The 27,211-nt window shown below is 46.7% G+C and overlaps 1 protein-coding gene across 1 annotated transcript in view; it reads right to left on the minus strand.

The window, feature by feature from the left end:
• LOC144165257 (uncharacterized) overlaps nt 1-27,211 on the minus strand; it is a 372,176-nt gene that overhangs the window by 47,002 nt on the left and 297,963 nt on the right. Inside the window, exon 2 of the mRNA XM_077695385.1 lies at nt 11,374-11,557. Coding sequence (XP_077551511.1) covers nt 11,374-11,557 — 184 coding nt within the window. The remainder of the gene's footprint in view (nt 1-11,373; nt 11,558-27,211) is intronic.

Below are 27,211 nucleotides of genomic sequence, written 5' to 3' on the forward strand. Positions count from 1 at the left end.
GATATTTCGAACTCTTGAACAATACCACCAATCCAATAACGTCAAAATGAAGAGCAGTGCTCTGGTAGGCTAGAGCAAAATAAAATTGTCCGGCCCACGAAATATCCTTTTTACGAGGGCGACATTGAGGCCTGTCAATATCGTGCCCCGCCTGGAAACAGCCAAACCAATATAATTGGGCGAGTTGTTCACGGAATCCCGCAAACTCGATTTCTCTCCCGAGAAGGGAGGGCAGAACAAACCAAGCAACAGTGCTTGCCCTTGGCGATACTTGACATGTCGCGACAAGGCTAGGTGAACGAATTCTTGTTGCCGGCGTTCAAAAAAGGAACGTCGTTACCTTAAATTTCTTTGGACCAAAAAGAGAAGTGTATTTGCAAGAAGCAAGGAAAACGTCACCCACATTTTGTCTCTTGACTGCTGAAGACCCTGATAAGATTGATTTAGGGAATGTGGGGATCCTTAACAATTTGAATTGGCATGTGAAATATACCTCTGGCTTCTTATTATGGTTACTTTTTTTAGTACGAAAATATTTGCTGGGCTACAAATCACGTGTACGCAGTCGATTTGTGTGACAAAAGCTCTAGAAGCAAGAAAGGAAAATTGCTTTCCAAACCTGCATTGCACTTTGATTGAATACATTTTTTCTGAAACTCGCACATCAATGAATCAGATAGCCTTAATTTAAAAACGCCTTAAACGTGAACTCAGTCGGAACAGAAGGATAGGGAGGACCGCGATCGCGTGTGTGCGTTAAGGATAACGACATGAACGGATATCAAAGTATCTCTTTGTGGACGAAAACGTTCAGTACATTGCCGTTTGTTTTCAATACGTGGCGGCTTCAGTGGTGTGCACAAAATCAGGTGGAAGAAAGCATTTGATTGTAAAACTATAAAAATCATCATCATCATAATCATCCCCAGCAAGTCCTCTCCTTTAGTAGTGATGGTTTTCAGCCAGGTTGTACCTGTGCCGTCCTGATCTATGTGAAAGCCGAGGATCCGTATGGAGTGTTTTCGCGGAATTTCTTTGCCGTTTAGGTGTAGCCTCATGCGTCCCCGAATATCGTTCGCGTGAGCCTTGCGGGAGTTGATGACAACCGTGTCCAATGGAGGCCGTGTATTGAGTGACTACGTCTATGCCTCGCTGCAGCGTCTCTCCTTGAATCCTCCATATGATAAATAGGGTGACCCCCAGCAATTATGGTTTAAAGGAACATGAAGGTCGCAAGGTGGTGGAAGCTCTCCTTATCTGGCGGATCATGTATGGCCTTCCTTACTACCATCTGACAAAAACTCAGCACATAAAACTCGATGTAATTCTCCGTAACGCCACCCGTACCCCAAGATTCACGCAAAATGACCTATTATATGCCAAATGCGCGCTGAATAAACTCAGTGAGAAGAATGACACGCACCACCTCGCCCAAACCCAAAGACCAAACGTCGCCTCAAGGTCGTCTCATCCTCCTTGATCTGGGCCATAACATCTCGCAGCTCCAGCATATTCTACCAGAGCCGCCACCATGGTCATGTCCAGCCAACATAACCTTGAAGCCCATACCCGAAATTATGGGTCCAGACCAGGCAAGTCGCCGCGATGACAGGGCAAACCGCTACAACAGAAAGACATTTTCCCCAGGAACTACGGTCATTTACACCGACGCTGCGTACAACAAAGACACCAAAATCGGAACGACAGCTTTTCATAGCGACGTCCTCTCCGCAGTAGCCAAGTACGCCCCCACACCGTCGTCGACATCTCTGGAACTTGAGGCTATTGTAAAGGCCATAGAAGCACACCAAGATCAAACAAAACAGGTCATCATCACGGACAGCAAATCACTAATTCGCAATCTACGGGAGAATCACATGTACCCCCACATGCGCTAAACACTCGCCAGCATCACACGTAACCACGCCGAGCTTCATACCACTGTGATCTGGGTCCCTGGACACGCAGGTGTAAAGGGGAATGAGAAGGCCCACGCCTTAGCCCGAGCTGCTATCTATGATCCGGGCAGCCCGATACCCTGGCCTCGCTTCTATGACCCAAAAGAGAACCGCCGAGAAATGCCTCAGACTCGTAGAAAGTACTTACGGGTTGTCAGAGATCAGAGAACAACCCTCCCCTACCCGAGAAAATTCGCGCGCCCTGACGCTGTTCTCATTCGACGTGCACAAACGGGCACGCTACCAACACAACACATACAACACTACACAGTCGGGCTTCCAGGCACACCAAAATGCTCACACTGCGACCAATACCCCAACAATGAACACACCCTCTGGACATGCCCAAACATGCAAAGCACCCTGAGATCTTCTCTGCAACCAATTCCTGCCACAAAGCGCCCTACTTGCTGGGAGGCATGGGTCACACCCCCTAAGGAGCTTGAAGAGCTCTATTGGACCACGTTTGTTAACCACGTTAAAACACGCCAGGACTATAGATAGTCAGGACTATAGTCCCGTAACCTAACCAAGAAGCCGAGCAGTCCTTTGGACACAGGTTTCAAATTATATAAAGTTTATCTCTCTCTCTCTCTCTCCCTCTCTCTCTCAAATTACACCGATAATCTGCTGACAGCGACCAATTTATCCCTCCAAAATTCTCGATCTCGTCTGCCCACCTAACTTTCTGCCGCCCCCTTCCACCCTTGGTTTATCTAGGGATCCACTCTGTTAACCTTTATGTCCAACGGTTATATTTCCCCCTTTCATCTCTTGTGTGGAGCACTGCGAGGCGGTGTTAGGCAGCTCGGATCCGCGGGTCGAGCAAGGACTCGCTGAACGAGCAGCCCATGTCACCGGCGCCCTCCAAGCGCTGGTCACACGACTCCAGAATAAAGTTCTCTCTCTCTCTCTCTCTCTCTCTCTCTCTCTCTCTCTCTCTCTCTCTCTCTCTCTCTTTCTCTCTCCTCCGCATTACGTTGCCTACCCGCCCCCCCCCCCCAATTTCTTCTTCCTAGTTTCAATGATTTATTTATATTTCATAGAAAATGAAAGCAAAGGATCAATCACAAAAAGCTACTGCGGTGAGTAGCTTGACGAGGTGACTGCCCCCTCAGAACGACAGTAACGTTCAGTGCGTGGGACGTAATATAGAAATGATAATAAAGAACGAAAAAAAAACAACGAAAAAAGGGGGAAAACGAGCGAGAAAGCGAGGTACACAATAAGTGGTACACAATAAGAGGTACACAATTACATAGCGGCAATAAAATAAGGCATTACACAGAAGTCGAGCACAGTCTAGCCAAAATCTGATCTTCATAAAAACCTGGCTTCGTAAAAACAATCTTCAGAAAAGCAATCTTCTTAAAACAATCCTCATAAAAACATATCACGAACATCTGGCAATGACATACTTGCAATGTCACGCCGATATTTTTGGTGTAAGCTGTTTAACAATGAAGGAAACTGGTATCTGAGTATTGTTTCCCATAGTTCGTACGATTACGTGTTACTTCCCAGTGTTTTGGATTACGTGTGTTGTGTGCGACTATACGTTCTACTAGTATGTCCTTAGTACGCGTTTGTTTCCTCACCCACTCCGCTCTCTTCTTGTCCCTTGATGTTACACCTATCATCTTCCGTTCCATTACTCGCTAAAACAATAAAATAACCTTTATGAATTGCGCAGGTAGTTTACTAGAACGTGGGGTTAAAATAAAGCATGAGGGCTTTTTGCACCAAATTGCATATACGTCATCACCTAATTAACACATATCGAAACCGGCGGAGAACCACTACGGGGCTTCTGCATGAAAAACGTACCTCTTCTTCCTGTATGTGGCCGTCCTTCATATCTTAGGTGAAAGTCTTAAGTGCCTTATTGTGCGAAAAACCGGCGTTGTTGTCCGGTACAGAAAATTTCCGCTGCTGTGGAGGGTCAGACGCTCTAACTGGAGTGACAGAATGCGTGCTAAAGTCATTATTCGGAGAGATAATTGGGTGCATAGGAGTTCCTAAGGGGATCGAACCCGGGTTTCCAACGTAGGAGCCGAGTTCGTTGCCAGTAAGTTGCCCGCGGCTGGACAAGAATTGGCTTACTTGGTGCGGTGCTGCGTCATATAGAGTGACAGGTGAGTGTGACGACACCTAAGCAGAGGAGGTACACTCTAGCCACAGTAATCTGCTTAAGACAAATCGCAGGTACGGAGCAATTTGGGAGCAACGTTCTTGCTCCTTTTGGAGAAACATACCCAAACGGCAGATCGGAAGAAATCGAACCCTGGTCGAATAGTAGATCGAAAGCGTAGTTCCAGCTCAGGCCGCGGGTCGGTCTGAGGAAGAAAAAACGTTTCTCCCCCAAAATCGGGGAATGCGACCTGAACTCAAGGGAGTGAAGAGAAATGCTAAGAACATATGAACTGTGTGTGACGAGACGGGACAGGCGCCTGTCCCGCCTCGCCACCCACCGGTAATATCTTCTTTGTGCCAAGTATTTCTATTCTGTATGAACCACTTCACCCAGGAACGCGCTTTATTGAACCCGAGCGGCGTTCTTTTCTCTCTCGTGTGACGTTGTCGCCATTTGCTTCCGCAGTGCACTCTTCTTTTCGAGTCACCATAGCGCCCGTTCCGGCAAGTGCGCGCCGCGTCAACAAAGGGAAAATAAATGCTGCACTTCGGTTCACGCCCGCTCTCTTGGTGGGTGAGGAAAGCGGCTATGACGCAAGCAGCTCAAGCACGGAATAAAGCAGCGAGTACTCACGCTGCGCTGACGACTGGATAGACAGCGCGTAAGGAGGCGCGCCGTTGGCGTTTTTGAAAAACGATAGCCCTTGTTGGGCGACATAAACGCGAAAAGTTTGGCCTGTATGCCTGCTTGCCTGCCTGCTTGGCTGTATTTATGTCCTTTGATTAGGCCGTCATGCGAAAAGTAAACGGAAATCATGAAGAATAAGTTTATACAGGCCACACTTTTCCGAACCACCAAATACTCAAGCACACTTCATCATAAGCATGGCCATCATAAGCCCTTAAGATTAAAGGCCCTACCTCGGGCATTACGTTAGTAGAAGGGGGGGGGGGGTGGGGGGCGTACACGTCGGCTTGCAAGTGGTCATAACCACTGGGAGGAAAACCAAGATTATATAAATGTGGGGAAGTGAAAGAGATAGAAGCTTACTTATGTTCGTTAGAAACAACAACAAAACAGGAGGAAAAAACAAAGGGAACGCCAAAATAATAAGGAGAGACAACAAGGACGTTTGGGGGAACAAGACTGATCAAAGCAGCCGTTTGACCTCTTGGGTAATAAAGGCTTGAATGAAGAGACAAAAACCAAACACGGAAGGAAACACTACAACAACAGATGGAACACCAAAAAGGAAAGGATGAGACAGCAGTAAGGACGGCAAACAAAAAGCGTTGGCGCACAACAGGGTTGGGGTGATCAGGGCCGCAGTTTGAGCGCATGCAGTCGCAAGGCCAAAAACGGAAGGAAACAACACACGGGGTACCACTAGGAGAAGGATGTGTCCACACTAAGCAGTGTAACGAAACAGTTTGTCACCCAAAAAAAGGCTAAGAATCAGGTCAGCGCATGGGGCAACAGGGAATAAAAAAGCAACGGTAACAAGAGATCAAGAGACATGGGAACTACGCAGAATCATCTGGATTCGATTGCACTACATATACGCACTGTGTAGCCTGGGGACCAAGTTGTGCACGTGGACTGTTCATGATAGTTTGAATTTATTTGGGTCACGTTCAACAACTATTGATTCGGGCTCGTTAGTCACTTCTGTAAGGCAAAACGAAGGAATGATTTGCTGAATGCACTGGTGGAACCATGCAGTCGATACCTGCTCATTGCGTAATGTAGGCGGCGTCAAGTACGCAATGGCAGTAGCAATATTGAGGTGTCTAAGTCGGGGATTGCATAATACAGGTTACGAGAAAGACAGGGTCTGGCGTTTTTCGCACACAGCCGAGGCTAGGGAGACCTTGTAGTTAATATTGTTCAGAAAAAGAAAATGAAGTAATAGGCATATCTGAGGCCAACCATCAATACAACAGTGGCACGTGCGATGTTCTTTTAATTGAAAATGCATGCCCGTTTCATTTTTGGTGTAGGAAATAAACACAATACGCACTGCAAACACTGTTCACACCCACAAATACAAAAGTGCTCTAGGTGGCATACAAAGACGCCTAACAGTAACGAAAGGTTTCAGTAATGGCGCGATCAGTGGAACGCGGGCACATTGAATTGACGTGAGCAAACATCAACTGTGTCTATTTATTTATTTATTTATTTATTTATTTATTTATATAGTGCAGCGATATGATAGTTTCACTCTCCACGCGCTCAACTCGATCCAAATGGGGTTTGTGCATGGTACTATTGGTACTATTGGTACCATGCATAGTACCATGCACCATGGTAAATGGTGCATCGTACATGGTATGGTGTGTGCGTGGTACTATTCCGGTATACCGTGTCCGCGCTATTTAAACGCGCTACACATGTCCGGGGTGCTGCCGAGCTTTCAGCTCCACAAGAGTTTACATATCAGTGCATGCCTCAAAACTGCAGCGCTGACAAAACAGATGCCGTTTGTGGACGACATAGTGTGGGCCGGGATCGTCCACATTGGAGTTTATTAAGTCGGTCCCAGTTCGGCAGTTCAAGCATTGATTTATGCTGAGAAATAAATAAAGCGTAGGGAAGGAGACGCCAATATGCCTGCATGACCGGCTGTAGCAAAATGCGTATCTGTCACGCCTAAACCGAAGCTGAAACCTGAACGAATCTATCGGGAACAATTTTGGCGCAAGCACTTCGTTCTCGCCTCCCGCCCCCCGGTCTCTCCATTGTCACAAAACGTTGACTCAGAGTATGGTTGGTACTCCGTTTAGACCGCCGTTACGCGCCGCAATCATAGTGTCATGGAAGGCTATTTTCTAGCTTCCGGGTGTCTTCGTTTGGGTCTTTCTGTCTATTAATGTAAAGCACCGCCTCCCGGCCTACCGGCGTATGTAAAGTTTGGTTATGGCCGATATTACAGCTCATCACTAGTTAGTTCTCCTCTCCTAATATGTAGCATTCACGCTATACCGTATGCTCTTTTTTTGTATGTTTCGCACATACACTCCCAGCATACCAATACTTGAACGGGTAAAGTCTGAGGAGAGGAGAGACATAAAAGAAAAATGAAGCACGCAGAACGAAACGACGCAGATGTGCTGGAAAAAAAACGCTAAGGTGACGACGGCGCAGATTGTTGTACAGTAAAGCCGACTTTGATGAGGAAGCCAGTTCTACAGGCACAACTTATTTCTATGTGTATTTTAGCATTTTTCTTCTATTTGCCGAGGTGCGTCAGACCTCCTAAGTGTACTCGGCGCACTACAGCTTGTTCGTCTTCCTGGAAAGCGTTGCACAACCATGGTAGCTCCCAAAGAGAGCAGCCTTTACTCGCGAAGCACGCAGTGGGCTTTTATCCCGGATTGACCGTACTTATTTCGCTACCATACCCTTTTCTCCTGTTACTCTGCAGGCACTATCCAGGCGACCTTAAAAGCCTCGCGAGCGACGTACGAAACGCGACGTGCGGAAATGATACCGTCCTCGAGTAGAGTTAACGGCAGTGAAAAGCTGCTCGAAGGAGAAGTCGAGATCGTGTAACAATAGACAGCGAGCGCGCTGACAGTGCAGGAAGAGAGTTTTAAGATATTTATGGTGCTACTGCAACATGGATTTTGGTTATCAAGAATGCCAAAAGTGAGCAATATAGGTATTGGTGATAGCTATTTAGACACTGCGAAAAAATGGACATGAAAAAAAAATGCGTGGCGGGTTTTCCCACACCCACTCTTCCCTCTACCAGATTTTTGGGGCATCACGTCCGATAAATAGAAAAGAAATCGCGGACCACATCCACTAACGTGAAACCTGGGGAAGGGTAAAGCAAGCAGTGTATAAATGTATTCTTGGCACCTTGGCGCTTTGCCCACGGAGATGAAACCGTTGGAAGTATACAGTTTTGCTCTAAAGGTCACTTGTTTTTTAAGCACGAAGCGTTCTTGCGCGGTACGTAAACGAGTATCCCGGTGTTTTTTAGTAGGCGTTACGAACCGTTCAAGCGCGAGGCGTAAACGAGTGCCAGGGTGGTTTTTTTATAGTACACGTGACGTCCTAGTGCGAGGCGTAAACGAGTGTTTCGGTGGCTTCGTACCATGACTACATGAGACGACGGTTATGACGACGACGACATGAGACGCCGACAGCCAGATCCCCTAAAACAACTTACTTGCAGACGCCCACTTCCCCTATACCTTCCGTCTGCTGTGTTTCCTCAACCACCCTGATCCCACGCACCGCCGAAGCAGTTTTGGATGCCTACCACACAAAAATGATTTATAGATCCACTGGCGGATTTTCAAGATTGCGTTAACCTTTCTTCCATACCCCGAGAGAACTTGACGCTCGGGCCGACGCGCACGCCTTTCTCTTACTCCAGAGGTCAAAAGCGGAGCGTTTTATCCCGCGCTTCGTACACCGCGTCAACGGTGCTTAGTGCTCTAAACGTCTGAGTGGCCACAACTGCTCGCTTTAGCAGCTGCCTGTCACTCTTTTTGTGTTGCAAGCCAGTATCGGCATTTCGCCGCTATTACTCCATCTTTAGCTGACGCACACTGATTGCGTAACTCGATTCTACAACGCACAGAAGGGGTCTCTAGAGTCACAAGAACCAGTGGAGGCATGGCCGGCAGGAGCGCCACGCTTCCACTCACTGTCTGTGAAAGCTGCACGGCGAGGATTGCAAAGGAAGTTCGCTCCGAACAAACACGTTTTCTCACACCCCACCATAGTACACGCCACCCGCCGCACACTCTATACCGCCCTGTGCAGACAGTGCGACCAACGCGCAACTATATATCACATGGATGGGAGTGTCAGAATAACCCATACATGAATTCGATTCCCAGTCCTACGTACGAGCAGTGGAAGTGTGAACCTACCAGCTCTTACCCTAAATGCAGGTATAGCTAGCGGAAAGGGTGAACAAAGCGGATAGAAACAACATAGTCCTAGACTAAGCACCCCGCCCACTTACCAGCTCATCATCCAAATAAAGTTTTTCTTCCTCATCCTCCCCTCCACTCTCGAAGCCATATCTCCCCACGTGCTATCCCCACTCTGCAGTTCTCTGCTCCTCTATCCCTCGTTCTGTTGACAGAATGACGCGAACACGAACAGAGCACCGAAAACAGTGGGCGATATACCCCCCATCTATTGCTCAAGGCATAACAACAACGTCTTATCGGTCTTCGTCCCGTCTACAAACCCTCTAAACCTAAAATCTGCGAAGTCCCAGAGCCAAGAGCTGCCAGGACTCTCAGCGCCCCCCCCCCCCCCCTCAAAAAGAAAAAAACTGCTTCACACATACTTTGGAATTATAGGCTTCCACAAAGCAGTGATTTTTTTCAGTGACCCTGGACCAAAGGTCACCGCGCTTTCTCATGGCGCATTTATCTGGCTGCTAGCTTCCTTAGGGAGTTCGCGAAATCATTTGTTGAGCGTGTTCATCAGGGAAAAAAATACGGCGCATCGATAAAGTTCCGTATTTTTTTCCGAACTTTTCAAAATCAAATTTCGCGGGTTTAACGCTCCGATGCTACACCTGCGCTATGAGGCGCGCCGCAGTGAGGGCTCCAGATTAATTTTTGCCACTGGAGATTTTGCACGGCCTCTGAAACATCTACAGGAAGTTAAATGTTTAGTACGTACAGTTGAAACCATGGCGTACTTTGCCAAAGCATTATTTAGCTTGAATAATTACGCTGACCTAGTAGACAACCGAGAAAAAGCTTGTTAAAGTAGCGCACACCGGAAGACGAGGCACGGGAGCACAGTAGCAGGAAACAAGAGTATGAAAAATGTCGTAAACGCGAGGCCTAAGCTAATGCTTTATTACATATCACGTAACAGTCCCTAAAGCGCCTGGGGAGTTATAATTACACGAGTTGAACGATCTCTCACTGCGGGTACTTTCACCCTCAGAAACTTTCAAGGAATGTCGGGTATGTTTCCAAGCTTTCCGCAAAAGACCGTATATAAAACACCGACAAGGTCATTCATAGCAGCCGCCCCTCCTCCTTCTGGGCGAAGCCTCGGTACGTGGAAAACCTGAGATTGCTGAACTAATACCACCGGTCAATTAGAAGTGGTCTCTGAGAGACCTAAGCGCATAGAAAACCGAAACTCTGAATTGGAATTCCAAACCCTTGCAGGACTAAATCGCAAGGAACTATTAGAATTGACCGAAATACGACAACCGGCGACCAACCGCACATCCGCACTTTTCCTGAAACTGGCGGCGCCAACTGAAAAATGCTTCTAATTTGCAATTTTTGGTTCGCTGATGCAATAAATAAATTTAGGCAAGCGCGAACACAAAGGAAGTCTTCTGCGGTAGTCTAGCTAACTACATAATGAACTTCTGAATGTTATCCGAACGCCTTCCCGGTCCCAAATGCCTTGTTCGGGCTGTAGATTCCTGGTTAGCTTCTTTAGTTAGTGCCAGACGATAGGCTGACTGCCCTGCAATGAAGGTTGTACAGGATTACCTGTGAAGCTTTGGGGAAAGCAGCATACTAGTCTCCTTTGTCGCTGCCGACTGCCTTCAAACAGACATTTTTCAATCAACCAATTATTGTTGGAGATATTTCCCATCAACATTGCTGGACCATCGAGATGACCGTGGACACCGATTCGAGTCTGCCTACACCCTTTCGTGCATTCACGAGCAAAGTGACCACCTTCAACAGGAGTTGTTTGACACCCTGAATACTACGATCGAGTCGGTACCCCCGCAACAGTTGCAAAACTATTTAGTTACCACGAGTGAACGGTCTGCCTGGCTTTGTTTTGCCAAGACGACGGACACAGTGTTCCACCTAGGTTAAGCTTATTGCAAATCTGCTGATGTGTCTTTTTGTGTTTCTTAGACCGTGACGCAGACGGTCGTATGGTCCGTGTCGTGCCTTTGCTTGAGATTCCAAAGCCTGTCGTCTGGCTATATTTACTGAATGACTGGATGCAGCTGTTGTGTCGCTTGCGCTGAAGCGCATTCACAGACAGCCCAGCAGGCGCTCAAGCCATAGCCGGACTAAGGGGCGAAGTGACGGCAAAGCAGCCATTAAATTCTCGTCTGGTCACGTGGTACCCCAGCGGGGAGGCTCCTAGTGCACGCAGCAGTGACGCCCCCCGTAGCGGATCACGTCGCGTTACGTCCCACCTGTAGCGCGTGCTCAAGGTCATTGCGACGTGATGAATGACATTGCAAGACATGGCGTAGCAGAGCTTTCGTTCTGAAAAGTCGGTGCCAGCGCGAGGGCCCCCACCCACCTGAGATGGTGTAGAAGGTGCAGATGTATGTGGTGACCAGAGTGGCCAGAGGGAGGAGGAACATGCAGACGAGGGAGACGCTGGTGTACAGCTGCTCCTGCCACTGCGCTGAGTAGAAGCCGTACGTGACGCACTGGTAGAACTCCTCGACGAATGGGCCCCGCTGCACACGGAAGATGAACACCTGCGCACAAAGGGAGGGAGCGGACAGGAGTCAGCCAGGAGGACTGAATCGTATTGTTTCTGGGATTTATTCGTGCGTATATCATTACAGAGATTGTATTTTAGATAGGAGTCTGCTTTTGGATTCGTAGGGTTTAATTTATGCATGTTGTGCTCTGTTTAAAACATTACGACGGAGGATGTGGCTGTTGGAAGCTGCCCTCTACTATCACAATCACTGTGTAGCAGTTTCATCCGCCATTAAACAGTCTTTTACGTCCCGCAATCACCGCCTGTTTCTTCGATACGCTTTAATTGTGCGCTTTCTTCGCTAGTTTCTCTCTTTACTCCTTAAAGTAAAACGCTGCCAGATTTAAAATAGAAGAAAAACTACATACAGACCATTAAAAACAGTGCCCCACAAAATAGGAACGCGGGATTTGAGTGTGCAACATGCGTTCAAATTTTTACCCCTAACATCCGCAATATAGGCAATGCTTTTAATGACTCAGTCGCCGCTATTCTACAGGCAGTCACAACAACCTAAATAAACGGAAGCAGCAAAGGTATACTGTAGGGCTATCCTGATTTTACCTCGACCGCAGTATAATGATAACCGAGAACTGCGCGGATAGGAAGCGAGGTATACGCACTGAAACAACAGAACGTTCGACCTGCATTTTTAAAGCGCGCTAGCCTTTTCTGTGGCAGAAAACAATGGTATGGGCCACCCGAAGAATTCGCTGGTGAAAAAGAACGCTGATAGGTTGAAACACTAAAATCTATTGTAAAGCAGCACGTGTAGCACAACGCACGGTCTCCTGGAATGCGGTCATCCCATATCCCAGGGGACGTGCTTCCATATAATGCTGCTTCCGTATAATGCTTTTGCTGCTCCGTCCCTGGGGCCCCAGACGAATAACATTTACCCGCTTTTTACGTATCCTACATAGCTGTTTTTTGTGAAACTGTAGGCGTCTATACGGCTGCAAAAAATGGTCAGCAGAACAGCGGTCCGCGGGCTTACCGACCTTCAGATTGATCGGATTGGCGAAACAGGAAGTGCGATCGAGTGCTTTACTGCTACCATGGGTGGATGTTCAAGAACAAAAACAGAAACGCAGAAAATTGGTTTTAAAATGCTGAGCCGGAATGCTTTAGGGACGAAAAAGATGCGGAAAGGGGCGCTATTGCAATGCTGCGCTTCCGCAGCAAGTTCCTTTTTTTTGTTTTGAAACCGCTGCCCGTAGTTCGAACGTGACCCGTCGAGATGCCGAAAGGTTGTGTGCAAGCAGAAGTTCGATGAACAGTTGCAGCGTCCTCTCACTAATAAGTCTGAAATACCGATGCTCATCTCCTTGTAATGACTGATCACTAGAATACCTTAATAATTACTTCTAACTTTTTTATCTTTTATATCTCCCTCTCAGTTTCTCGCCGGGCACACGCAAGCGTACACGCACGCAAGAAAACACGCACTCGCTCACGTACGCACACACTTTGTATTGGCCTCCTGATGTCCAGTGTTGGCCTGCCTCCCAAGGATGACTAATTATTTGTATTTAGCGCCCTTCCCTAGATCATCTGCGCACAAACAGTCAGGATGGATACGATAGAGTAATACAAATAGTGTTGCAGCTACTAGTACTTCTATAAAACAACTACTGCTATACTACTACTACTGCTACTACAATTACGAACAAGAATATTATTACGCTTAATTTTTATCTTCAACTGTAAAAAGTAGAATAGGCAGAATCTGAGCTAGTGGGATCATACTGGTCAGCCTAAATTTAACTGGGTACGCAGACAATGACGAGAAACGAAGCACAAACGCTGACACTACCAACTGACTTTTATTACGCCTTCCCTTGTACATTTATACCCTCTAGCCGCGTGGTCTTGGAGCAACATTGCGCTGAAATAGTTTTTCTTTATCGGTTAGCGAAACCGACGCAGTACTGATACAATCATCGGTGCCCTCTTCAATTTCCATAGCGCTTGTACTTCGTTTCTTGTCATTGTCTGCGTACCCAGTTAAATTTAGGCTGACTAGTATTAATTCATGTAAAAAGTAAGCATAGTGAATAACGAAGTAAGCAAAGGTAGGTACATAAGGCAACTGTCGTTGTGAGGCCCACACTGCCCAAGTGGTCCCAGGTGATGTACAATGAAACGCCCTCGAAGCCACCCAAAGCAGCCAGAAGCCACAGGCCAGAAGCCACAAATGCCTAATGTCATCAGTTGAGCTGCGTGAAAACGAATGCGCGAAAAACCTGTTCCCGAAGCTATTCTGTAGTAGCGTATTTTACCAATACGAGCGTCAGTTGGTCACATCACCGTAAACACTTGATGGTCGTCCGCATTACGTTTACGTTATATTGTTGGTGTTTTTCATGACAATGATGATATTTGCCCTCCATGCGCCACGCCACGAACTACAGGCAAACACTTGATAAAATCCACCTGCACTTTATCTGCGCGCCTACGCCGCCAGATGAGTGCCAGACTCAGTGTCCATATTTGCATGGTTAGGTGTCACCCAAACGTCAGGGAGACTTCCTCACCTTGGTCCTTAATTGTTCCTTGCTCTGTCACCACAAAGCAGCAAAAATTTGCATAAATAGGCGCGCGGAGGTGGCTCACGGGCTATGTTTCAAGCTTGAAGATTATTCAATTTCCAATTGTGGAAAGTGAATCAAGAGCTAAATGCTACGGCCTGACAGAGGCTCGTGCTTCACGGGGCAATCCGAAGCAGTACAGCGATCAGCAGCAATCAACACATTAACATTCAATTTCATAGACACAAAAATACACTCGAAGCGAGAGTAGGGTGAGGGGAGTAGGGATGAATACATATATTCACAGGCTCTCCCGTACAGCTGTACAATACTTAAATACAACAAAAATAGTTAGTAGCTTGCAAACACACAACCTATTCTTAAAGGTACATCTTGTATAGATACAGTAAAGATATATTAAATATAATAATACATTTACAGACAAAAATAGCAATAAACGGCCGATTAAAAATATTCCACACAAAGTTCTAGCAGAATTTGTTTAAATAAATTTGTTAGAAAACCGTCTGCTACAATCATAGTATTCCTCAATTGTATTTAACAGCCATGGTATCTGGAAATTGTTATGTTGTTTACCGAAATTAGTACGGATCTGCGGTGTTTTTCTAAGCCCACCACGCAGGCAGTACCGACTTGCTGGCTGAGGTACATAGTGGTTATAAAGGTAAATATTTTTGAAGTACTGTAGCAATTTGTAATAATATACTTGACTAGCTTTAAGCAAATCGTGTTTGGAAAACAAATCATGGGTTCTTAAATCCTGAATTATTCTGTAATTTGTACTACTTAGCCCCAGGGTTCCATCCTGGTCGCATAGTTCGTTTTTGATGGAGGCGAAATATGAAAAACATCGGTGCGCCAAAATGTCGGCTCGCATTTATTATCAGCAGAGGGTCTGAATTTATCCGAAGCGCAATAAAGCATGTTGTTGGGTTAGATGGGTTTGCAGCTTTAAACGAAAAAAAGCAATAGCTGGGATGTTGGGTTAAATATACAATCCGCGTTTTTATAATGGTTTGCCCGAGCTGGCTCACCGAACACTCTTCTGCTGCGTGGGCGGCTGCTGAGGGATAAAGCTATAGAGGTTGTTTAGAATTTGGTCATCATAATTGAAAATTTTCTCATGGCAGACTTGGACCATTTAAGCAGCGGAATAGAATATATTTCCAGTGTCTCTCATGCACCAAATGCTGTTGACCGTTGCACAAGCGCTAAACCAGCGGGTTCTAGCAATTTTTGACGGCTGTGCTTTAAAGGGCGCCTTTGCGCGTGACGAGACTTTTTAGCTTTTGAAGCTGCTTCGGAGTAGGACTCGCAGCTCACGAGCCAATGGTTCGGTGGCGAAAGAAGCACTGCAAGAGTTGGCGGCGCTTTTTTGTGCTCTAATACAGGTGGAAAACACAGAAGGAGCAAATACTCGCCATCGGTGCGTCTGGCATCCAAGATAACGAACGCTTCCGCACTGCACTATTAACAATGTAACAGATGTTAAGTGTACATGTTTAGTTGTTGTTGCTGCTGCACTTTGTTTTATTTCTTTGTTGTATTGCTCCCCCTAAATGAACCCCCACTGCCCTCTGTAATGCCCTTGGCCTTGAGGGTAAAATAAATAAAAAAATAAAAAAATAAATAAATAAATAAATAAACCACTGCGGTGTTTTAGAAATAGCGCAGAGTCTGTTCGATGTCACCCCAAAAACTCGCCAAAAGTATCAGTGACGTCTATTTTATTTGTGACCATTCTTCGTGATTGGGATTCTAACTTTCAACCTAATGTGGGCGAGCGCTGCTGTGCTCTATCGGTGCTTCCCGTATCGTACGGCTTTTTCACTCCCTCCGCTAACTATCAGGCTGCAGGTCAGTCCGTAAATTCTACCAGCAAATTACAGCCGCTTGACAAAGGAATCATTCGTTCAGTCAAAGTGCACTGGCGCTGACAAATAGTACTGCGTTCCCTGTAAAGTCTGCAACACGTGGACCCCACAAAAGGGCGCGACTCTTGGCATGTTGAAGGTTTTTCAAAAAAGCCTTGACATGTCGACAGCGGAGGTCAAGCCGTGCAAGTCTCTTTTAAAGTAATATCGTGACAGCTTCGACCGAGGGCTTAACCGAGCTCCTTGTCACGGTAAAAGGAGTCGAAACGAGGGAGAGTAGTTTGCACAGTTCCCATGCGCAGAACCATACCGCCTGTACAACCGTTGTCTGCTAGGCTGTTCCCGCAAGATAGGACGACACAACCTCTTTCCGCTGGATATCACCCGCCCTGCCATGAACAAGGCGCACGCGATATTGTCGCCGCGCTGAAATGAGCAAGATTAAAGCGGCAGGGGTTGCGGGAACAGCTCAGCCGACTACGGTTGCACTGGCGGGATCGTTCCGTGCATGCGAACTGTGCGAACTACTCTCACTCGTTTCGCCTCTTTTTACGGTGACAAGGAGCTGACTCACCCCTCGGTCGACGCTATTTACGCATGATACAAATATACAAATTTACGCATGATACAAATGTACCAAAAAATGAAATGTACAAAATAACTACAAAAAATGATACAAATGTACGCATAAACATCGAAAGGTTCAAGAGAAGCTCTCAGAGAAGGATGTTGGAGCTGCTCTATTAGCCAGAATTTAGCCTCTCCAATTACCAACCCGGCAATTTATTGCGCTGCAAATCAAGGCTCGCGGAGGAAGCTGCTGATGGGAATCGAAAATATTTGCTCAGCAGCACTGAACCTGAGGCGGAATGGTGTCTTAGGGCACTTCTCTTCTCAGGTGGGAAGTCATGCGCACGGCCGGTCGCTGGTGCATTTTGTTGTCAATGCATGAAAGCAGTCACAATACTACGAAGAATGATAGGTGCAATCATTTTCTAAGAGCTCTTGTTGCGTAACGAACTCTTGAGGGAGTACAGTGCGCATTTTTTGCAACAGAAGAAACAGAAAGGTTGTATGCATGGTTAGTCGAATATTCTTCCTGAAGGAATTTATAAGGCACAGCGGACGACCTGCTTTCCCGCGTGTACTGTACTTTTTACGTGTGCCCCAAGGGCTGCTTAACTACATTATTCCATTTGGCATATAATAAAGTGCGCCGTTAAGACGGAAATGGGCGTTCTTTATGCTGACAGCTTTTCGTACTCACGAGCACTCATCCGGGCATTTCTTTGTTGTTTGATTTGGGATGGCAGTCCCCGCAAAGCCTGTTCTATGGCTGCATAGACGACTGCCAACGGTATGTTGCCAAAGCAGGCTTAGAGCTTTGCGCTAATGGAATTTTAAAGCACGACGGAAGTAGTGCTGCTAAGCAGGATTGTAGCGTTATAACAGCGTAAACTGTACAAAATGCATAAATACCCGCGTGTTTCAGACCTCGGAGATTAGTCAACACTAGAATCCGAAATGTGTTTTTATTTGTAGTTGAAAAAAACACCACGGAAGCTTCCACGCTAAAAAACTGAAAGAAGGCATTTTCGCTGGCAAAGCACCTGGAAGCACATTATTTTAGGGTGCTCAGGAGAATTTCGATTTTAAATTGTTCAAATGTTAATCACTCGCCTCAAGAAACACCATGTTGCTGGCATTGTTTTAATTTCAGTGGGCTTGCGAGGAAGAGTCTTAAACGCATTTCATGCGTTTTACTACTGAAAATAATAAAAGCGAATTGTAAGCACCAATAAATGATCAAGCCGTACTACTTAACTGGGCATCAAGCCAGAATCCGGGTACGCGAAACTCGCAAATGGTGATAGAGTGGTCCTAGAGCAAGTGCTAGAGAGAAGGAGTATGCCAGAAGACGGAGAAAAGATTGTCCCAATACTAGGAGGAACTACTAAGAAAAAACAGCGCCTAAAAAAGATACGAAAGGAAGTAAAGGAAGTTATTCTTCTAAGCAAATCTCAGTTGGCAGGTCAGCTCGGTGTTTGGTAAGCTCGGTGTTTGTCTTTACTTCCTTTCGTATCGTTTTTTGGTGCTGTTTTTTCTAAGTAGCATCATGCACCAACTAGCCCGTCTCAGTTCACTAGGAGGAACATTCTTACCATCGCCAGCTCTGGTTTCTACGAGCGCGACGCTATTCCTTTCTGAATGTCTTTTTAACGGCTTTCAAGGAATCTCGTCTTCCCATCATTGGCGACGTGGTATGCCGCATGGAGCAGCTGATAGTTTCATGTGCGCTCTAAGTATATCTCAGAGTATAATTCAAGCTACACGGAGTATCCAAATAAACCCCTTGAAGCTAAACTGCCAGAATTACATACATAAGCGCGCAATATATGGGTTTCGATTTCAGAAAACTGCGCGGTGACCCGCATTTCAAATAAAGAGGGTCAAAATGCAGTAGTTTTTACTGTATTTTCCAAACGAACGCTTAAGATCCAGGCACTTCCACAATACCAACGAAGCCAGAGCGATATATTTTTAGGGCTCACCTTAAATATCGCCTGGAAACGTCCTGTCCAATTCGTATGTGCCGAACTGCTAAATGCGCTCTCCCCTCCCTGATTCTAGGCCACCTGCGTCAGCGGTCCTCCGAAAGCTCAATAAAACGTACTTTCGCAAATGAGTAACAAGTTCTAAATAACCAAGCTAGGAGGGTATATAGACGCATACAGACTGCTAAGGCGAAAAAGAAAACGTCGACGGTGAAAATCTACCGCCCAAAACAGATGCAGACAATGATTGACCGGGCTACGCATAAGCACTAGTGACGCAGGTATAACGTTGTAAGCAATAGCGTTTTCTGTGTTACGTTTTAAGAAGTGACTCGCAACTCTAAGCTTCTGTAACAAACAGAAGGCTCCTGGAAGGAGGATGAGGAGGAAGTGAAGGAGGACATAAACCTCATTTCAAACAGAAGCCAGATCGTCTCATGCCAGTGGTCGTTGCCCACTGGGCTTGGCAGTAGGCATAAAGACGAAGTGCCGTTACTTTAATGCATCAGAGGGTCGCTTAACGAGAGTAGCTGAGCGACATACTAGGTTTCCCTTCAAAGGGCCGAACCACTGGCGTGTGGCTTTTTGGTTATCTTGATAGGCGTGACTTATGTTTTGCATGTTGTTTTCCCTGTACTGAGTTATTCTTTGTCCTAATGGGCGCAGTAAACAATGACCCCATCGCAGCCGTGCATACAGCATCTCGTGCGTGACATCGTGTGTATGGGCCTCGAAAACTGCAGTTTCAATTAAGCACGCGGCGCCACCTGGTAGCGGCGGCGGCGTTTTTTCCAAAGAAGAAAATAAACAAATACAGCTGTTCGCTACGTGGTTCAATTAGAAAAAACACCGTAAAATTAGTACACAACACATCACAGCGTTTTATTGCGTTCACAGTTTAACAACTGTGAACGTAATATCAATGTAAATATTCCGCTTACGAGTCGTGCGGGAATACATGCTAACAGGACAATCTGCTTGCGACGCCGATGTGCACAAAGTACACAGTACCCGAGAAGAAATAAAACGAACAGAACCATATGTGCGTTTGCGTATCTTCACGGTACCTCGCGTACGACTCCTGCGATGAAATGCCTTGCTATCTCACAAAACGGAGCGTGTTTATTTTGGAGGCTCCCCAAATAGCATTCTGGTCTCAGTACAAGGATGTATATGCGTCATAAAATGCATGATGCATCCCACGTGTATGCGTGCTTCCATTGTACGTAGTCATGACGGTAAAATATAAAGAAAGCTTAAAAACGAAAATAAAGAGATGTAAATATTCAAGCTACACAGCTACACAACAATAAAAAGACGGACACATACTAGCCACAATTGGGAGACCCGCATCTAGTTTTGTTGAAATAAATTGAGAGTCTCGCATTTGTTTTATTGAACTCACTCTCAAATATCCCTAACATAAGGTCCTGTACAGCCTGTAGTTTGCGTTTCTGTCCCAGTAGGTCCAAGGAAAGTATTTCTAGTGGAGCTTGTTGCGCACAATCTTTTTTGCAGACAAAGATCACATGCAAAAGCATAACTACCTACGCTGGTATATCTAGTTACGCGAACATAGCGCACAGCTCTATCAGGTTTGAAACGATCTCCATTTTCCAAAAAGTGTTTTTTTAAACGGCACTACCGATGCGAGAGGAACCATTTCTAAAACAGTATAACTTCCGTTCTGCGCTCCGTATCCGTTCCCGTTCAAGCAATTTCAGGGTAAACAACAAGCTAAATAAACGTATAGAGGCTTTCATGAAAGCTCCTCGCGGGCATATACGTCCAAAACTATGCGCGTGTTAAGTACGCGTGTATCAACCTATGAACGCATTTCAAAAAGCATCGACCGACATTTTTTGATCCCATCCAACAAACACTTGTCGTAGGTTCAGCAATTTCAAGTGGAACTTTGCTGCGGAGCTGTATTTTCAAAAACATGCCTCGACACACCTGAACCTTCGCGCTCTTGGGGCTGCAATCGTGGGTGTTGTAATATACATACAACGTTTCACCCCAATTCCACACACACAACGGACATCAAAAAACTTCGTGACACCGAAAGGCACACTGGACCTTATACGGGAGTAACTCACTTCAGCAAGCACCATGAAAGTCGCGTCACCGGTCTTCTTTTCACTACGCTGTCCGCCAACTGCTGTGTTAAGCCGTGACTTTATGCCAGTTAATGTTCCTTCTGGGATCTAAAGCTGAATAAATAAAAGCCATTGAAGCGTTTCCGGCGCCATTGGGACGTCGCGCCGTCATTTTATGATCTCGAGGGGGCGCGGGGACCTACAGAACGGAAGGTCTTCCGTTTGGTGGAAAATCGCGCCTTGTCTTTCCTATACATTACTGCTTCCTGGAGGCGACACACACATGCACACACACACACACACACACACACACACACACACACACACACACACACACACACACACACACACACACACACACACACGCACGCACGCACGCACGCACGCACGCACGCATACGCACACACGCACGCACGCACGCACGCACACGCATAGATACAGACACACGCACGCACACACACACGCACGCACTCACACACACACACGCACGCACGCGCGCACACACATATACGCACACACACGCACACACACGCACACACATACACATACACGCACGCACACGCACGCACACACACCTTCCCTGACTCCGGTGTCTTTCTTCTGGTATGTGGGCTCGCGGGTTTTCGTCTTTTTATTTTTATGTTCCATTCGGGCACCACCGCTAGCGTTTAGTTGAAGCAGTTTCTAAATGACAGCATGCAGCGGGAAAACAGCCCTGTGTTTCTTCTCAGTACGAACATCATCCTCTTTGTGATGTTCGTACTGTGCCGAATGCGGTGTTGCGGGCCATCGTATGCTCGCGGAACAGAAAGACTATTTCTTTGTTGCCCGCAAGATGGTGCTGAACACAGCACACCAGTGGCGCCACTATACCAGCGCATGACAGCCATAGCCTCAAGGCGTTGCGCTTCTGCACATGATCTTGCGCTGTTGATTCAGGGCTTGCCTCACCGGTGGCCCGGTTTCTGCATGGGGCAGTGGAATTCTCACCAATATCGTCCGAAAGATTCCTGTTTAAAGGCAACACGCATATCTAGAAAGTTAGAAAAATAATGAGACCACTTTATTCCCCAAACTCTAACACATATACCGCAGCCAAACTCGAAACTGTCCATCACTCGAGCTGTCCATCGCTCGCTGTGAGCTTTCCATCACTGCGAGCTGTACATCGCATTGCTGCGAGCTGTCCATCACTCGCAGCGAAACTCGAGCGAATATTCAGCGGTACTCAATCTGGAATGAATGCTTTCGCATACACAAGTAATCAGCACTTACGACTACTCAAATTCTTGGTGTACTCTTGTCTTCTGCAGATACAAAATGCAAGGGGCCGTCACCTAAGCAACGGCCATTAGGGCGCATGTGCTCCTTAAATTTAGGAGGCTGTACACACACACGCGCCAAGAATCGCATACAATGCAAATGGATTCCTCGCAGCGTACCTCAGAAAACGTGGCGTAGCTCGGTGGCGAGGCAGCAAACAGGAATCTCTTTGAAGGTTTGGTTTAGTATAGTTTTATGCCCATGACGCTCGCGTAAACTCGCAAATCTTGAAATACTCTGTTTGCGTATTTCACGCACTCGCCATACTGTTTTTCCCGAACTACCCACAAAAACCTCGTTCACAGCCCTTTTCCCAATGCTTGAAATGCTGTGCCAACATATTAGAGAGCCTTTGCCTGCTATAATCAGATCGTGTTGTGCTCAAAGCCTGTCGAGCTCTTCAGCGGAATTGCTCTTCTGCCGCGATATGTGTTTGGTTCCCATTTTTGTGGAGTCAGCCTTACCAGACCATATAGTTCGCGCTGTCAGTTCATATTAACGTGACAGTTGTCCAGGCTAGCTGTCCATGATTTCGTAGTCCCGAAATGCTGAAAAACCTGAAGTTGAACAAAAAGCCGAAGTTGGAAGAGAAGGGCATCAGGGGGGAGAGGAATGACTCGCCACTGATCGTCTGAAACGGAATACTTCCGGAGGTTAACACGTGGAGGTGAGGCGAGTGAAAGGTAGAAAAAAAATGAAGAGAAAGAAAGGAACACAAAAAGCTTAGTTCACCGGACCATAGAGAACGATTTACGCACCATCATACGTGCCTCGCACTTTGCCACGCGCATTTCTCAATTTAAACGCTAGGGTATTCAAATACGCTGGAAAGGTTTTAAATGACTGCATGGATGTGAAAAATGATGAGTCTGCTTTTCGAAGCCTTGGAATAGAAATTTTCAAAGCTCCCTTTTTAACATAACGGTGGTTCAAATGCTAGCCTTTTTCCCATGCAACCTGAGTCATAGTAAATGTTCAAAATCCAAACTCCTTCGACAATGCCGGAAGTGCGAATCGGATGGGCGTCGGATTCATAACGCCAGGAACATACGTTGGATTCCGACCACGGCAAGCGTTTCTTCTCTTGGGGCACTTCGCGTTTCTTCGTGATGATGATGCCAATGATGATGATGACGGTGAAGAAGAAGAAGAAGAAGAAGAAGAAGAAGAAGAAGAAGAAGAAGAAGAAGGGTTCTGCTGCAGTACGGTTTGGTGTTACAATCTACGACGCAAGTGTCGCATAGAAGGCTTTATTGTATACAGGACTGCACTCCAAAGTCTTGAAAGAAAGTGGCAGCTTTTCCTCCCTCCGGCCCCCCTACTCTCCAAGGGCGTGTCTCGCCGTAACGGAGGTTCAATGCTGCGTCTTTCGGTCTTCGTTGCGGTGAGGAGGAGTTCAGTTCTATTGTTTTCAGTTGACAACGACAACGAAGACGGACACGAAATACGCCTGGGAAAGCGCCTTAACCGCTTTGTTGCGACAACCGTTTCCTTTTCGTTTTTTTTTTTCAGACCACGTCAGTCCCAGCGAAATACAACAAGAATGAAAAACACCATTTCGGATATCAGACAGGTTAAAGTAATGTGTAAAGACCAAGCATTTCAGAAAAATTTCCCCGCATTTCCCCGAGGGGAAGAATGTGAAAGTGCGAATGCAGGAGTTGAATTTGCGTGGTTAGGTAATGTTCGCGAAAGAGAGATCACACACACACACAACTACAAAGAAAGAAAGATGCATTTATTCACAGACACCTATTTGTGTTGTCGTTGTACTTGATTGCTAGAGCGGATCTCAGCTTTGAAATTTCGTGTCAGTACTCCTTTAAGCGGGTGCATTAGCCCTTCTCACGCCCGATTCCTGGCCAATCCCCCACGTGGGTATGTGCCATGTCAGCGGCCAGGCAGCGCACGCCCATCTCCCCCCGTTGCCAAGGAAGACGAGGAGATTCCTGGCCAATCCCCCACGTGGGTATGTGCCATGTCAGCGGCCAGGCAGCGCGCGCCCATCTCCCCCCGTTGCCAAGGAAGACGAGGAGCGCGCGCACCCGCAGCTGTTGCTATGTGGACGGACGGCGGTCAACGGAATTCAGGGTCGCTTATAAAGTGCATTCGCACTTAAAAAGACGCAGTGAAGATGTTCACCGATGTTGCTTAAGAGACCCAAATAATCTATGTTGCCTACCCGTACTCATTTGTATTCGCGGTGGGTAAGCATCTGGGTCATGTAAAATGTAGTCAGTATGCGCAGCATTGCAAGCGCCAGTTATTAAGACGGGCCTCAACTTTATATCTGCTAACGAGCAAAGTACCGGCATTCGGGAGAGAACATAGCACAGTGCGTAACCAGCAGCGTCTTCAAATAGTACGACTTAGGCTTCAATATAGCTCTTAGCATAAAAAAAATTACAATACCTACGTGCGGTTCAACCACACACACAAATAAACTAGTTTACTTCAAAGCAGATGCACCAGAAGCATAGCTACGGTTGTTTCCGGCGACCATGTTTCGGCGAATGGCAGTAATAGATGATCAGCGAGAAATAAAGACCGTTTGCAAGCCGCGATTACAGGCCCTTCGTAAGCGACTGGCCTACATAATTGCTTCCTGGTTTTCATTCAACGTGGCGTTGAAAGATCGTGCTATTTATCATAAAATTATAGCATTCAAACGTGCTACAGCCGTTTTCCGCTGCCATACACTCGCAGCACTTACCCACGCCATTGAATTCGGCTTAAAAATATCCACTCCATAACTATGCCAGCCTTGTTACAAAGATAAAAAATTGATAAATGATGAGAAAAAAAAACGTAAGTGCAAATTTCTGCTACGCAATTGTAAAACTAGCGAAACGTTAAACTTAAGCCGCTGTGTCGCACCGTTTATTCCGATGCTCTATACCTTGACCCCGTTCCTCCGAAGACAGATCTTCCGCCAGTGGTTATAAAACTAGAACGTCTGCTTGATGTAACGCAAGTTTCAGATTCCCATTACAGCTATGTGGTCACTGCTGTGGATCCACTGTGCCATACTGTTGGTATGCCGTCCTTGGTGTAGATGTGGATACCTTGGTGAAGATACAGAATACTTCTTACTGTTTATTTTATTTCCTTACCTGCTTTTTCATCATCTTTTATTTGCGGGCGATATTTGTACTCCTTAGCTGTTTAGAGCCATGAGGCTACTCTATAATCCTCAAACGGCCGATCCCGCGTCCACAACTGGCGCACCTGCCTCACTCATAGAACTCTCCACCCACAAAATATCTCAGACCACAAACACCCTATTCTCCACTCTCACTTCCTCACTTGGCGTAACGTCTTTCTGCATAATTAAACTCTCTCTCCATCATTTTTTTAGCTCTCCCACGTACCCTTTGTGCCACGAAAGGAGTTGACAATTCACAAAAATCCCTCTAATACTATAGAACACCATTGCTGCAGTTCCTTTAGTGAAGGTCATTTGGAATTATTCACTCGATCGTCAGCGAGAAGTGCGTTCTATAGCTGCCGTGGCGTACGCGGCACCGGGGATGCGCTGCCGTCGTCTGAAACTCCCGCAGAAAGGATCCCGCTTTCGTGCCACCGTGGATAGCGCGCTGGCGTGACGGCAAAGTCGTTAATTGTGCAAATTATGGGTAATTTATGCTCGGTAGTGCACCAAGAGTGGCAGGCCAATCAGGTTGATCGCTCAAGCACTCACAGGCGTTGCGGGCTGACGCAATTTCATCTCGGAAACGATCTCGCAAAGGGCGCTCTCGCGGGTCGTTCTCTCAAACAACGGTTGTAAGCATTCTGATAAACTGCACATCTCAATAGCTAATGCAAGTTTCTACGTACGGCTCAAAGCCATTTCCTATACAATAAGGACCCTACCTTCGTGGGGTGTACTTTAGAAGTACTTTACTAAAGTCTTTTGCAGAATGTCCCAGTTCAACGTAACGCTGCGGCAGTCAACAAAAGCTTACCAGTTGTCTCCAGTACTTGGCAAAAGCCGCCTATAACAAACGGCTCAAATATTCCTCATTTTTCAAAGCACAGGCACAGAATAAGGTAATTTGAAAAAAAAAAAAAAACGGCTGTTATGGTGCAACGAGAATGCGGCATCGCAAATCTGTTGAGCTTCTGACTCGGTGGGAACATCTTCAGGTAATAAAACACCAAAAAGCGTGGCTTTTATCTAGCAAGGGGAAATAAAGTGTCAAGAGGTCCACAACTGGGGTAGTTGGTAAGCATTCCTTATAATTGAACAGCGGAATCTTCATGGCACGAGAGAAGGACACAACACAGGCGCTTACTTACAATTGACGTTTTATTGAAAATCGGAAAAAATATGTAAAGAAGAGCCTGCCAACTAACCACTAAGCGCTCGTGATGTGTCCTTATAGTGGACGACGTCAGAGGTAAGTCGGGGCGAGCAGTACCTCGCCTTGATTTTTTAATAGTGCGAGCTGTGCCGAGATGTCCGAGGACGGGTCGTCGTGGCACGCTTCCAAAATTTCGTCACGAACGTCCACGGGGATGACAAGAAGGTAATTGATTCTCGTACCGGGGCAGAAATTCTTCTTCACGAGGACGGAGTGTTTCAGGCTGAATGCTGGTAAGTTCCGATTGAAAGCTTTAGGCACGGCGACGTTGCGTCCTTCGAGGTAGTCGATCATGACGCGCAAGTCGGGGTTGGCACGCTGCTGGGCGGCAAAGTCGCTCTCCGTCACGACTCCGAAGAACGCGCTGTCTTCATCGGAGTCTTGTGGTGGTGGGTCGACGGGGGCGCGGGACAGGCAATCGGCGTCGGAGTGTTTCCTTCCGGATTTATAGACGATTGTAACGCCGAGCTCTTGCAGGTGCAAGCTCCGCCACCCAAGACGGCCAGAGGGGTCCTTCAAATTGGCCAGCCAGCACAGCGCGTGGTGGTCTGTGCCAACCTTGAACGGTATACTATACACGCACGGGCGAAATTTTGAAATGCCCCTTACAATTACGAGGCACTCCTTTTTAGAGGCTGAGTAGTTTTTCTCCTCCTTCTACAGACCACAGCTGGCAAAGGCGATTACTTTTTCGCAACTGCTTTGCTTTTCGACGAGGACGGCACCCAACCCTATACGCGGTTACAACTTAAGAACGGCAACGGAAGTTGCCACTGAGCCTTGTCACCGCAGCCGGATGTTACTGTAGTGCGTTACTGGGAGTAGTGCGTTACTGGGAGTGTTTTGATCGTCGCAAGAGCCGTTTTAGTTATTTTTTGG

This window comes from Haemaphysalis longicornis, unplaced genomic scaffold (genome assembly GCF_048455015.1).
Source record: "Haemaphysalis longicornis isolate Haplotype H1 unplaced genomic scaffold, Haemaphysalis longicornis Haplotype H1 scaffold_14, whole genome shotgun sequence".
Lineage (NCBI taxonomy): Eukaryota > Metazoa > Arthropoda > Arachnida > Ixodida > Ixodidae > Haemaphysalis > Haemaphysalis longicornis.